Source organism: Passer domesticus, chromosome Z, assembly GCF_036417665.1.
Source record: "Passer domesticus isolate bPasDom1 chromosome Z, bPasDom1.hap1, whole genome shotgun sequence".
NCBI lineage: Eukaryota > Metazoa > Chordata > Aves > Passeriformes > Passeridae > Passer > Passer domesticus.
This window is the reverse complement of record NC_087512.1, coordinates 25,663,506-25,678,417: the sequence shown is the minus strand read 5'-3', so window position 1 is coordinate 25,678,417 and position 14,912 is coordinate 25,663,506. Positions and strand designations below refer to the sequence as shown.

The following is a 14,912-nucleotide window of genomic DNA, read 5'->3' as shown; positions in this document are numbered from 1 at the left end:
CTGAAACCTCAGCTGCATTTTTTAAATTCATTGGAAATCATCTTTATTTGTGGTATTCCTGAAAGAAAGAATGAGACCTCTAAAGACATAAAAAAGAGGAAAAATATGATTGAAGATACCTTGCTTTTTGTTTTGAGGTCAACTAAGCTATTTACTTTTCTGCACTTTAATTACTTTCTTGCTCTTCCAAGAGATGAAAAATCTTGGGATGTTCAATATACTGCTGGCAGAGCTCTCTATGAAACTCTCTCTCTCTTCTTAAGCAATATCAGAAGAAGAAATCAAAGTACTAATTTCAGTTAGCTCAAAAGAAAAACAGAATATAACTATTAAATTGTTACAATATAAATATATATTTATTATATAAGCCAGAGTTTTGAATGGTGCTGAAGCAAATACCCCCTAAAAAAACCTGGCAGTCACACAGAGATAATTGATTGCTGCTGTTACTTGAAAATAGAGTAATTGCTAGTTACAGGAGGAGTGCTAAATCTTGGAGACCCCTGCTTGGATAGAAGGCTTCCATAAAGCTTAGTCTGACAACTCTGTACTCTTGTAATTTCATACATAAAAAAAATATTTTGCAAAAGTTTGGGCAACAAATCATTCATGGTGTGTCTACATTGTCATAGTTCTCAACTCCTGAATCACTAAGTGTGAAGAGAGAGAGATATTAAGCAATATAATGCACAGAGGAAAAGGTCTTTTTGGCAGCACATGGCCAATTCATGGCTTCTGGACAGGAGAGAATTTATTTTTTATTATTTTTTGTTAGAACTGCAAAACTGTCCTTGCTGACACATATATAGTAAAGAAACATAAATTTATCTTGTTTTTGAAGGCAGTGTTGCATAAAGTCTTAGGGTTGTTCCTGATTGTCCTGAGATGCATTTATCTTTGCATCCTCATGTAGGACAGCAGTCAGCAGGAATGAATGTGGCCATATTGTAATTAATTGCTCTAATTAGTGCTGTATCTTTTTTTCCACATTTGACATAAATTTGCCTTGAGCAACATGCCCTTTGACCATTGGTTCACCTGAGCTTGAAATCGAGTTAGTAGAAAGCTCTGTTGGATACTTACCTAAGGTAATGACTATGAGAACTGGGAATGAGGCACTTGTTCTTCAAAGATCACTGTTCCTAATGATGATTTTGCTGTCAGCCATGCTCCTTGTCCCAAATGCCAGGAGAGCATTTTCATTTGCAAATGCTTTTTTTTTCCTTTTTTTTTTTCCTTCCTTTGCCTGCACATTGTGTTGCAAATAACTCATATACTGTGATTCCCAGAGAAGTTTGGAAGTATGATGCTTTTATTTGAGGCACTTGGATAATTTCTTAGGGAAACTGGAAACACCTTTGCAAGAATCCAGTTTAATTTCTGATTCATTTTGTAGAGTAAAAATATGATTATTCTCCCTGAGATGATAGCAGGGAACATATAAATGCAATTAAGTGAATGCCATCCTGATTTTCCTTAGTACGCTCTGCAGTCATAGTGCGTCAGGCTGTGTCCTGATTAGGCATTAATGAACTTAGATTTGATGTGGTGGGATGAACTTGCCTGGGCACTCAGGAATAAGATAATTCCTGTAGTTCCTGGTCCAACAGACTGGTGCCTCCTTGTTGATATCATTGAACAAGTGGCCTTCAGCCCAAAATAGTCTAGACAGAAGACATCTCACTAATAATATTTTAAGTGTGACATGCTATTTGATTAAAAGTATGTACTAATGTTTTTGCAACTGGTGTAACTGCTACACAATTTTCTTTTTAATGATTAATGAAATGCTACAGTATAAACATGAAAAATATTCTGACCTCCAGCTAAAAGAGGTCAGACACTGGAATTTTACTTTTCAGAGTTACTAAATATGTCTTGCTACTTCAGCTGACCAAACAGATGCTGATTTTTGGATTGAGATGTTATAAGGAAGGCCTCAATTTAAAAGTGGGTTTTGTTTGTTTTGGTTTGTTTTTCCAGTCATGTCACACTGTTTGGTTACTGCTTTGCATATTTTGTGCTTTGGTGGTGTGTTTTAGAAAAGAGCAATTTCTCAAAGAAAAGGAAATAAATGCCGAAGTTTGTAGAATTCACTGCTGTGCCTATACAGTAATTTGAGATGCAGTTAGGTAGTAAGAGCTTCATAAACTGTTCTTGTGAGTGCTAGCTCTGGTAATCTGTGTTGTGAAAAGTCTCCCTTTATTTGCACTTAAAAGTTGAAACTAGAAATACAACCAGATGTCTCTAAAGGTGAAAAACGTAGTCATTAAATGCTTTGATGATGAGAAGCAAGTGATTCTCATAACATTAAATCAGTACAAAGAACAGAAAGTATCATCATCCCTTACATTGGTTATGGCTACTTTTTTAATAATATGGGGTTTTCCATAATGTTTTCCCACAGTACTGCCAGATGAGAGAGAATTTCAACATGCTGCTAAAATGAACAATTTGGATACCATGGAAAAGCTGTGTAAAAAGAATGTGAACATAAATGCTGTAGATGCTGTGAGTATAAGGTGCCTGACAGATCACTGATGTGAAGGGTGACTCCTTGGGGTTGCATGGGGGAATGCCAGCATGCCCCATCAGCTGCAGGAGTGAGGCTGCAGAAGTGCCCTCTAGGACCTGATGAAGAAATAATTTCATATAGCCGTTATGGACACTGGTAGTTGTACAGCTTAACTCTTAGGTTTTGCAGTAATCAGTGTATCACATTGGGAACTAAGGACTTCTCAATTGTGCCCATGCTCTAGTGTTTCCTCAGAGCTCTTTTGTGACTAATTTCTCAAGTTCTCCATCTTCCTGAGTGGGATAGCTTTACCTCACTGCCACTTTAAGAATGGCTTCATAGTGCTAGCATTACAAACTTCTAGAAAGAAGTGTTACTCTTTGGTTTGCATGAAACTGTGGGAGCATTCTACAACATGCTCTGGCTCCAGCCTGAGCTCAGAGATCAGATTTACCCTAGATATACGAAAATGCATTTCCTATGCTGACTTCAGCATCAGGCCTTAAAATCTGAGGGTGTATACTTCACAGTAGCTAAATATAGCACTCTGTTCCACATGAGAGGTAGTTCAACAGCAACCAAGTAGTCATGATATTAATCTGGGAGTTTTCTGTAACAGTGTCCTCTCAATGGCTACATAAAAATCATCTACCCCTGAGTGTCCAATGTTGCTTATTCTGGGTTCTGAAAAAAATTGCCTCCCATGCTCACATGCATTTTCACTCACTGGGAAGATAGTGTAGTGCATTCCTTGATTTGTTTATGAAACAGACAAGGAGACAAACATTTCATCTGAGCACACTCCTCTTGAATCCTGAGAGTATCAATTGCATTACACTCTAAAGGTCCCTTTAAAATAGTTCTTTCTTCTTTCTTGCTTTTCAGAATTCAGGAAGTTAAACTAAATACATTTTCAGTCCAGTAGTTTAAAACTTTTCTGTCATCCTTAAATTAGATCTGTAGTATGAGAGAGTTACTAGCATAGCTGCTGGAGGTGTTGTGCTTTGATTATCCTAGTAGGGATGTAGGTTATGCTGGAAAAGCCATTAGTTTTGTTAATGTTGATCATTCCTGCCCCTGTACTCTCAGGCCAAATAAGGAAGGCTGTCAAAAGATGAGTTTTTTGATAGTACTCTTTCTATAGTACAAGAGGCTTTTTTCTGACATAAATACTTGTCATAAATCCTACCTTTTCATTATTTTTGATGCATATGATTTGTAAATTTAAATTTTTACAAGTTAGGTGGTCTTCAGAGAAGCAAAGAAAGCAAATTCAAATTGACTTTTAAAGTGAATAGATTAAATCTCCTAGACATCTTTGTATGGAAGCTATTAGTCACTAATGTTAAACCCAGTTATGCCTACTTTAACTGAAAGCAAAACTCTCTCCAATAAAATTTGATTCAATGTAACAAATCCCTTTTAAATATATACCACCAATTACTTTATGGAAGTCTTCTTGAGGAGCTCTGAGCCCATTCAATTCTGTAAAATTACTCACTGCTTGCAAGGTGGTAGCTTTCATTTACGTAGATGATGACTCAGTATGGGAAGGTGACTATTGAGGGAGAAATCTTGGCTTGCATTACAGAGGTTTAGTCAAAAGCAACGAGGATACCAAAAGCAAGTCTATCTACATATAGACCTCAGCTATTCAAACTACACCATGCAATAAAATAATAAACAAGGATGCTTCTTGTACTGCATGCACCTCCCCTATGCAGTGTTAATCCCATTTTGACATTTCAATGAAAGGACAATACTATGTAGACTACGAAAAAAATTCTGTTTTTACAAAAATTCTCTAAGATCAATATCTAAATTCTGTCAAAGGAAACAAAACAAAATATAAAGATCAAGTGTGACTGTTAAAGCAGAAATGTGAAATAATGTATATTATTAGGTACACTTGGTAACAATCAGAGAATTCCAAAATCCTGAGCAGGGGAAGAACTGTATTAGAGACCTGACAAAAAAGCTTTGCTTATTCCAGCTGAAGCGCACAGCATTCCATTTTGCTGTTGCGGGAGGCCATGTGTCCGTGGTGGATTTTCTTCTTCATCACAAAGCTAGACTTGACATGGCAGATCAGGTAAGCTGGCTTACTTGTTTTGATTCACGTATATAGGAACTCCTTTGAGTAAAAGCAGCTAATTTTCTTGTACTCCCAATTGTGCAAAAATTAAGAGCTTGCAGTAAAAACCTGGTTTGCCTTAGAACTGCACATATTTGTACGAAAACAACATTTTTTGAGGAAAAACACAATGCCCAAAGTATTGGAAACTTGAATACCTGAATGAGCACAAGGCACATCCCTTGGCCAGGTCAAGGTTTCCCTGGATGGCAGCACACTAATACAGTCTATCAGTTTATCTATCTGTTCATCCCAGTTTAATATCAAATTTGCTGCGGGTACATTCTGCCCATCATTAGGTCATGAATGCAGATGTTAAATAGCATTCCCAGGATGGATGCATAGTGCATTGCTTGTGGCTAGCCTCCAGCTGTTATAGCTTGGAAGGTTTTTCAGGGCAGACTTTTAGGCCAGAACCACACATTTTGCTGAAGCCTAGATTTGTCTTATTGCCTGCATACCAGGTACATATTCCAAATTGCCTTCAACTATTTTCCATTGCAATTTCTGCAAAGACGGGAAAGACTGGTAAAGTGGAGTGAGTCCCATGCAGAGCTGCTAGAATGATTAGAAGTGTAGAACAAGGTATATCAGGAGGTGTCCTAATATCCAGCCTAAACTTCCGCTTACACAGCTCCATGCCATTTTCTCTGGTCCTGCCAGCTCGGTGCTGCCCTTCCTCTTCCCCTCCCAAGGAGGTTATAACTGCAGTGAGGGCTCCTGTCTGTCTCCTCCAGGCTGAACAGACCAAGTGACCTCATTTGCTTCTTATATGGTTTCCCCTCAAGTCCTTCACCATCTTTGTGTTCCTCCTTTGGACACTCTCTACTAGCTTTATGTGCTTGTGTTGTGGCATCCAAAACTGTCCCCAGCACTTAAGAAGAGGCCACAGCAGCACAGAGTTGAGCTAGTCCTTTTGTTTTTAAGATGTTCAGAACAGGATTTGGTTTTTTTTTCCTATAAGAGAAAATGGTTTTAGAGAATTTGAGAGGTGAGAGCATTAAAAGAGGTCTAAATGGAAAATTATGGTGACTCATGGAGGTATAGTCATTGCATATTGTCATTTGAAATGTCATCCACTGCACCCAGGACTATCTATCTACATGGTTTCTGGAGAGAGAAAATAATTTCCAGGTAGGACTTAATCCCTCTGTCATAAAATGGGATCAGTCCTTCCCCAGAGATGCTAGACCTTCTGTGAAGAAGTCAAACATTTATCTAGGTCTTGCTCTATTGCATTTAGCTTAATTTAAGTGAGATGAATCCCACCCACAGTCAGGTGTTCATATTGCTTTTCTAAAAGCCTACAGATTGGAACCCACTAATACACTGAATCAATCAAAAAGATTTAAAGAAATTTGGCTTGAGGTATTTTGGTGGTAATTTCTGCCTTTGTCATTTTATTTGAAGCATGGCCTGACAGTGATTCATCTTGCAGCCTGGACTGGAAATCTGGATATAATACGAAAACTAGTTAAAGCAGGTGCTGATCAGAAGGCTAAAAATGAGGTTTGTTGAGGAAAAATTTTTACCAACCCTAATCAAGTTTATATTGGGAAAAAATAAACATTCTTACGGACTGACTTACCATTTTTCAGGAAGGAATGAATGTACTGCATTTTGCAGCTCAGAGCAACAGCATTAAAATAGTTGATTATTTCCTCCAAGATCTTCATCTGAATGACTTGAACAAACCTGATGGGGTACAGTGTGTTTCTGTTCATTTCTTTAATGTCATGAGGCTTTTGTTTTGGGGGAAACAATCTTGGCTTGGGGAATTTCAATGAATTTTAGTTTATTGATAGTTACATTTAATTACTGACTTGATACTGAGAAACAGGTGAATGAAACAGCCAGACAAGCCCTTAGGGGGCAACACCTTTCCTCCCTCTTTGCCCGTTTTGGTTGGACTGCAGACACCCTCTGCTGTCCTTGCTTTTGCTGCATGTGACTCTCAGTCGTGGTAAGGCAATGGAAGGCAGAGGAGGTTGGGTTCAGTCCCCAGTTGATTCCTTTTTTTCCTATGTTTTGCTTCTCCCTATTCTTCTCTGCTCCAGAAAGCTTCTTGCATGGGCTGCAGTCACCTGGGGGGTGTAGCTTCCCCTGTGTCTCCTCCCTTGCATCTTCTTGTGTCTCCTGTTGTATCTCCCCTTGTGCATCCTTCCCACATTTTCACAGAGGCATCATTTGGTTCCATGGGGGGTTAATTGTTGGCACATCGTGGGGCAATTTGGTCCACTGTGGGGCCAGCTGGAAATGTCTGTGACCAGCACAGGGCAGCCTCTGACATTTCCCACACAGCTCATCTTCACAGACTCCTGCCCTTACCAAAATATGCCAGTTATGGCCAACATGGCCATGCTTCATCAATGTAGAACATAGAACTCTGTGCACCTATCCTACAGGGGGCCACTGACTCTTCAACAGTGCCTTGTCCTTATCAGGTTTTCTGTGGTTTTAATTTCCACAGTGTTGGGATCTTGTTTTGAAATGCTATGTAGATAAGTCAGATATTTTAGCATTACACGAGGAAAACTTATTCCTGTGAGATCTGACATCCAAAGAACAAATCTCCCCCTTTTTTTTTTTCTTCTGAGTTTTTTTTAATTTTATTGACCCAAGGGTGAAAATTCTGAATTCTTTTTACAAATGACAAGTCTGACAAAACAGAGTTAATTTAACAGAACATACCTTTGAAGGTTTAGGCTCTGGGAAAGGAAGGGTGAGGAAGGAACTCAACCACCTGTTGAGGCTGTATCATAATTCTCTACTTGGTGCATGCATTTTTTTCCTAGACATTTCTATAGGTACTACCAGGCATGATATGAAGCCATTTTACCTAGCTGGTTACATGCCTACTGTCTTGAACAGTGGTATGGTTTTGTGTCAAGATAACTTTCTGCGGTTGAGTTCGTAAGTAGTTTGAAAAGTTTTTGTTAGTTTCAACACTGCCAAAATCCCCTACAATGTACAGTGTAAATTCAGGCCTCCTGGATGAAACTTCTGAGATACGTCAGTTTTGGTCTCTGTTTCCAGAATTTGGATCAAACAAATTCACCCATGGAAATAAATTTTGCAATTTCTTTGACACCTGTTTCTGAGCATTCTCAGATTTTTAATGACACAGTTATTTTAATTATTATTTTCATACTGAAAAAATAGGATTAAAATATTTTGAGTGTGTTTTCCACTTTTTTACCATTTCTAAACAATTTTAGTGTATTTTATTCAGGATATGAAAGATGTATGATCTGTTTGTATACACTAAGTGTAATTTTAATTACTGCTCTTCTATGTATCTACTCTTGTGTTAATCTCCTTAGTCATATGATATATAAATTTTTATGTGGGATACACATATACATATGCATGTCATATATCTAGTAACTAGAAATAAAGTATTTCTACTTTTAACACTGTCTTTCTTTCCATAATTGTTTTCTAGAAAGGTAAAAAGCCATTTCTTCTGGCCTCTGAAAAAGGCCATGTTGACATGATAAAAAATTTGATTGCTCTGAAGCTATTTACATCTGAAAAAGATAAGGTAAATGTTTCTTTTCCACAGATGTACAACTACAAATGTGCTTATGAAAAATTATTTTGTTTCACTGTGATTATTATATATTCAACTGAGTGCTCGCACAGGTGTGACAGTGGTATGAGGGGCCAACAAACATATGATGATTTTTTTAGTGCTAAAGGGAAGGCAGTGGGATGATTGCCAGGAGACTTTTCTGTACACATTCATAATTCATGCAAAGCAAGACTGGCATATGATGTCTGTTCAGAGAAGTGGGGAGGCCTGGTGATCAAGGTGTCAGCCTCTTCTGGGAGATCATATTTCTCAGTATTTCACTCTGTTTGTCTGTGTCTGTGTGTCACTGTGTGACCAATTTTTCAAAGGTTTAAAAGCTCCAGGATGAAAATAAACACCCATAAATTCTTTTGCAGCAATACCTTAACACTTCAATCTGATTGAGTTTGCTTTGACACTGTGTTTTAAGGTATCTTAGTAATTTTCAGCGTCTGCTCTTAAATTTATTTTTCCTCGCTTTACTATTTTTGGACTGAGCAAGTTAGTATTTCTCTGCATCTGAGGCATTGTAAGGACAAATACATTAAAAATTGTGAATATGTCAGATACTGTATTTACAGAAGCACATAAGTAAGCACTCAGGAAGTGATGTTGGATTTTTTTGGTTTTCTGGTAATAGTTTAAAAGCTGAAGTGCCACCCAGAGCTCTGCTGTGCTAAGCAGTTTACCAGCAGAGGTTCAAAGATAATGTTGTCCCAGATATCTAGCAGGTTAAAGGTGTTGACAGGGTCGGGAGGTAAATGCTTTGGTCCTGCAAATTAGGTAAGGAGCCAGGATAGAAATTAATTTCCTGGGTCACCAAACCCAATCACACTGTAACCATAAATAGTAAAAAGGATTCCCACATCTTCCCACTCAATGCTATGAATGAAAAATTATTCTGGACTCTCATTTTTCTAAGAGTTAGGAATCTTCTAAAATTTTTAGGCATTTTCATACTATTTTGTATGCTCGCATTTTCATTTAGTTCCAAAGCTGCTGCTCTGCCTGAAGTTGTTAGTTGCTTTTTTTTGCTTGGTGGTGTGGTGTTTTGGTTTTGGTTTTGTTTCTGTTTTGTGCTTCTTAATTTCCTGGAAAGAAATTGCTCTGATGGTGACAGAGATCAAAGATCATGATGTTGATATCAAAACCATGAAAACTTCTATGCTCTGACCTAGGGTTTTTTACTCTTTAAATCAGTGGTCTTGGGGGCTCAGTGTAGTACCCACCCTTGTGGGAACCAATACCTGAAGTTTTCTTCTCGTTCATTTGTTAGGAGTTAGAATTTCTGATCTTTTTGCTGGTATACACTGAAGTTTTCAGACAACTAACTAGATCAGACTACATCAAAATTAGACTGAATCTTGGCACATGCTGTGTGCAGTTGCCTCCCTCTCCTTGTATGTAAGAAAGACTTGTATGTAAAAGACCAAAAGCATTGTATTGGTTTTAGTTAATGTCTTTATTCTGGATTTTCAAATATATTATTTGACATTTTGATTTCAAGGAGGGAAACACAGCATTGCATTTAGCAGCCAAAAATGGTCACAGTGAAGTTGTGGAAATTCTGCTTGAACAATGGGAGGAAATAAATGACTTCAATCAGGTAAGTATACTAAGCTATTGAAAGAAATAAAGTTAGAGATTTGAAAAATTTTCTAAAAAAATCAAATTTGAAAGGAAGAGATGTGGCACTGAGGAGATTTCATTAGTCTTGCTGGTTTCCTGGTAACTTTGCGTCCTGTTTCCTTGTTCCTTGTCCAATGAATTAACCTCCCTTAACTCCTTTGGTGTCTTCCTCTGTCCTTTATCCCTTACCCAGGTCCTCCCTTGCATTTGGCAAGCTATTGCATAACTACTGGCAGAAGACAACAGAGGAAGGTCTTAACCCCCTTGCTTTCTGTCATCCAGCACTTTTAGCCATGTGATCCCATTCCTTGTAACATCTTGCTTTTTCAGCCTATTCATTGAGCCAGTTTGACTTGCATAGCAAGCACATACCATCACAGGCACCTCAGCAGAGGTAATTTGTATTTTGTCCATCTGACCTCACTTGCACAAAACTGGCTGCAGACACTGCCTACCCAATTTGCTTTCCGGGTTTAGTGTTGGTGAGCTCAGCCAGCATATTCATCAATTGTATATTAGCTGGGAAGATTGTATCCCTGAGTTAATGCACTCTTGAGGTTCATTTTAAGGCTTAAACAAGGAGTGGAGGAAGGAAATGCGCACTAACTGCTCCTCACAGCGTTCTTTTGTTCTCTTCTGTTTCTTCTATGGGGCAGCTGGAACAACCTGGGCATGGTAATTTTCTTTGTTGTAGGCTGGAATGCCCACTGTGGGAATCTGCCATGTGGCTGATCATTTGTTCTGCTGGGCCAGGGGGCCAGCAGAATGAATAAAATGAATAACTCTTACCAAGACCCTCCTCTTCCTTTATTAGTGTCAGACTGATGAGTTGAGAAGTTCCCTCTTATCCACCTTGTCTGCTGTTTTCAGCTGTTGTGAGGCTCATGAGCCTCTTTAAAATGTGGAGCCCTTGTGTTTCCAAGGCTCATCTAAGAATGTTGTTTTTGCACACAGAGCTTGTGCTGCTTGTGCCCCTGTCTTGGCATGGCTATTGGTGTGATCTTGCCATCCAGCTTGAGATGTTGTGATCTGTGTATGAATAGATTTCTCTTCCCATAGCATGAACAAAGTACTAAAATGTTTTAAGTTTACCAGAATAACATCAGGATTTTAAATAAAGAAAAATTAGGATTTATTGATCCTTTTGTGATTGCTGAAACGCCAGAGTAACTTTCATCAAACCTTTGTGTATTTTGATGTTGAGAAGCAGGAATTAGGTAATTGTGTAGCTGATGTATCCCATTTTATAGACTTGCTGTGGAGACATGGAGACTCCTTCATTGTGAAAATATTTGAAATAAATATGGTTATTTCTGCTTAAAATTCTCCTTATAGCTAGCACTTGGGGTTGTGAATTTGTCAGAAATCATGGCATTGCACTGACAGAAACTGGAATTACTGTATGTACTAGCATACTAGTGATGTTTCCTATTGTTGAATGACAACAATTGCTGCACACCAAAAAGATCATGATTAATATTTTTGAAATAGTTTTCTGTATTGTAAACCTTACTATACATCTGTCCAGATAAACATCATCTGTCACTTGACTGCTGATGAGTAGCCATGTCATTCAAGAGTTGGATGAGCCTGATGGAGCCTACTGGAAGTGTCTCTGTGTTGTAGTCACGTCTCTTAAATTGGAACAGACATTTTGTCTCTTTTGGTCTAGAATGGAGAAACTCCATTTTACTTGGCTGTTGAAGGAGGTCATCAAAAATGTGCTGAGCTCTTACTGGAGGCAGGGAGTGACATCAATATTTCAACTCAGGTAGGTACACATATCTCTCCTAGTGGGGCAAACTAGACTGTGAAGAGGACCTTACTAGCAAAGGATATTTGCTCTGGGTGGTTTTTTTGGGTGGTTTTTTTTTGTTTGTTTTTGTTTTTGTTTTTGTTTTGGGGTGGTTTTTTTTGTTTGTTTTTTGGTTTTTTTTTTTTTTGGGGGGGGGTTTGGTTGGTTTGTTGTTTTTTTTTGTGTGTGTGTGTGGGTTTTTTGGGTTTTTTTTTGGTTTTTTTTAATGCAACCAGTTTAAAAATAGAGTGGGGAATGTAGAGAGTGCTAACAGAATAAAACCAATGTGGAAGTAAAATAGCATTAGCTTTATTTGATGGAGTACTGTGGTGGAGCTTTTAATTTCCTGTATGCCCACTAGTACAACATGTGACTAGAAAATGTTACCAACAAGGATAACTGAAAATCCTCCTTTTTGGCAGTGTATGTGACTGATGACAAACTTGTTCTCTCTGTGTGATTCCTGAACTGCAGTCCAACTCATATCTGCTGAATGGCCTTGGCTAGCCTGCTGCAAGAAGTTTATGATTCCAGCAGAATAAGTTGTTTGTTTAAGCAGAACTATTTTGTAAAACTTAGTTCTTAAATTTTATTTTATATTAATTTATTTTTCTATTGATTATTTCTATTAACTATTCTATGGATTTACTGGTTGATGGGACCATACTTGCTTGGTAAGGGTCTAACAGAATAACTAAGAGAATAGGAGACATGTTGGCATTGTTGTTGTCCATGGCATACTATAGATGATGATGCTGATCTGTCTCTTTTCTAAGAGAAGTTGGATGGGGCCATAGGGTACAGGTGTTCTTTAGTATGTTTGTTGTGATATAGCAAAAATGAGAATTTCCTTCACTGCTGTCAAAATATCATGCCAGCTGCTGATGTGCTTCATTTTGTATAATTTTTCCAAAAGATTTTATTGGTGGAGGGGATACTAAGACAAATTTAAATGCAAGATTATCCTATATTTATACCTCTCTTTAATACTGTTTTTTCAGAAATAAAAATGTCAGTTTTTCTGTCTATCAAATTTCTTTCAGAACAATAGCAGTGCTTTGCAGGTTGCAATTCAGAATGGACATCTATCCTTGGTTACTTTTCTGATTGATAAGAATATTGACCTGGTTCCTAAACCCGAGGTGAGTGTTTATCAGAATAACTCTTCTCCTGCTGCTCAGCCTGTCTTGTCTTTCTGTGGGAATTCAGACAGCTGAATGAGATTGAGTAGTTCTTGAAGTTTTTCCTAGACACACTATTGCTTGGTTTCTAGGTGTTGGTTAGCAACACACAGACCAATAGAGACAAGATCCTGTTGCCTGCCCAGTGAGTGCCTGAGTGGCTGGTGCAGTGCAGAGTAGACATGGCCAGACTACACCAAGGGCCAGGCATTTGGAGAAGAAGAGCAAAGTGCACTGCTTGAACTTAGCAGTAGTAATGCCATGGGCTAAGAGTCAACACGATTTTGAATAAAGATAACTAAAAGGTAAATAAACACTTTAGTGCTTTTACCCTCTGCAGGTAAATGCACCCTCAGTGCCTTCAAAGTCTGCATGCCAACATTCTTTGTGATTTAAAAAGAGAATCGTATTTATATCATCCAAATCCTCTCTCAGTTTAGATATTACAGATATTTGAGATTTTTTATGAACAGGAAATTATTTTCCACTTCTACAGTACAGGATGAAAATAGAATCTGAGTTTCATGACTTATGCCATGATCACTGGCCTCTTGCAAAAAGTTATCAAAGAATAACAATTTATGTTGTGCTTGAAATGATTCAAAGGTCAGGCAGTTGTTGTGCTGCTTGTTCTCCTTAGCTTTCTGTAGCAGAAGCAACTAAAATAATTTTAACTTACATTTTGCAAATATTTCCATCATAATGTTGCATAAGAATTTGCTTTATTTTTCTGTAGCCCAGAAGAAATGGCTGTATTTTATAAAGACACTGAACTGGTGCCTGGCACCATGAATGATACTGGTATGGAATTATTCTTTAGTTGTATTTCACAAGAAACTGATCAGTCACAGGTTCAACATACAAAGTGATCGTACCAACCTAGTGTGGATTTTGACTGGTTTTGAATCTGTGCCCTGGTTATACTAATAAATAATCACTCAAATAAAACCTCTGTCTTACTAATTGTAATTTGTCATTTTTTATAAATATGACAGTAAGTCACTTTAATTTGAAGAATATTTCCAGCAGCAACACATGACAAAAGTTTGTTCCTGGAAAGTAGATTTCGACATGAGTTTACCAAATACAAAATGAGTCTGTCTCCAGGCCATTCAACAAAGGGCAAATCCACTTTTCTGAGGAAGCAGGAACATTACATCTCTGTTGTCAGAATAGCAGCACATCCCAGGCAGGAACACTTAAGAGCAGTGCCTTTCTGCATTGCTAAGTGGCACGCCCCACACACTCAGCATTTCCAGTTTTCTTCTGTTTACCTGCTTCTAGATGGGAGCAGGCTACCACCTCTGGTATAACTCCACACATACGGATGTGTTTTCTGCAGTGTTGAGCCTCTGCTAGAGCATGTCACCTTTGCAAGTGGCGGGCTTCAGTTAGAACCTCTTTCTTGTGTACAATATTCCCAAATATAATAATTTATTATTTTCCCTCCACAGCAGAAGAATTCCCCTCTCCATTTAGCAGTTCTCAGTAATAATCTACTGATAGTAAAAAGCCTTTTGGATGCCAATCACAACATAAACTCCTTAAATCACGTAAGAAAAGCTGGGAATTTACACAGTTTTATTGGTAAAGGGGAGATTATGTGGGTTTTGCTTGAATTTTTTTTTCCTTATGAGCTCAGGGTACAAAAAAACAGGAAGGAAGAGGCAGTTCCCTCCTAATCTTTTTGTGTGTGTACATTTGTATTAGTCACTGGTACATGCTGTGCTAATATTGTTTGAGCAAGATAAGGATAGCACAATGCTGTATACTCAGAAAATGATTGGGTAATGTATTGTTCAAGTGTTATGTGTAATAAATGACAGAAGCGTTGAATGGTATTGGCTTCAGAGAGCCCATTGCAGATTGCAGAATGTCATTTGGCTGGAAAGAAGTTAATTTTTCCTTAAAAATTAAGGACCCACTGCACCCACCATGTGCAGTGTTTTTTAGATCTGTGACCAAAACAGGGCTGGTAAGACAATGCTCTTAAAGCTTTGCTGAGCAATGGTTGCACAATATCAAGGCCTTCTCTGTTTCATGCTCTGTGCCCACACCTTTATCAGCGGGGGTGCTCAGGGAGC

General features: G+C 38.1%; 1 protein-coding gene across 13 annotated transcripts in view; it reads left to right on the top strand.

Moving 5' to 3' along the window:
• Nucleotides 1–14,912, top strand: part of ANKDD1B (ankyrin repeat and death domain containing 1B) — a 35,649-nt gene that overhangs the window by 1,472 nt on the left and 19,265 nt on the right. For 6 of the 13 annotated variants that reach the window (XM_064403376.1, XM_064403371.1, XM_064403367.1 and 3 more), the window contains exons 2-10: nt 2,408–2,511; nt 4,509–4,607; nt 6,060–6,158; nt 6,248–6,352; nt 8,095–8,193; nt 9,731–9,829; nt 11,525–11,623; nt 12,691–12,789; nt 14,283–14,381. In XM_064403376.1, coding sequence (XP_064259446.1) covers nt 2,446–2,511; nt 4,509–4,607; nt 6,060–6,158; nt 6,248–6,352; nt 8,095–8,193; nt 9,731–9,829; nt 11,525–11,623; nt 12,691–12,789; nt 14,283–14,381 — 864 coding nt within the window. In that variant the 5' untranslated portion in view covers nt 2,408–2,445. Of the gene's footprint in view, nt 1–3; nt 1,089–1,862; nt 1,951–2,407; nt 2,512–4,508; nt 4,608–6,059; nt 6,159–6,247; nt 6,353–8,094; nt 8,194–9,730; nt 9,830–11,524; nt 11,624–12,690; nt 12,790–14,282; nt 14,382–14,912 lie in introns of those variants that run through there. The other 7 variants (XM_064403378.1, XM_064403372.1, XM_064403374.1 and 4 more) reach the window with 6 other exon arrangements.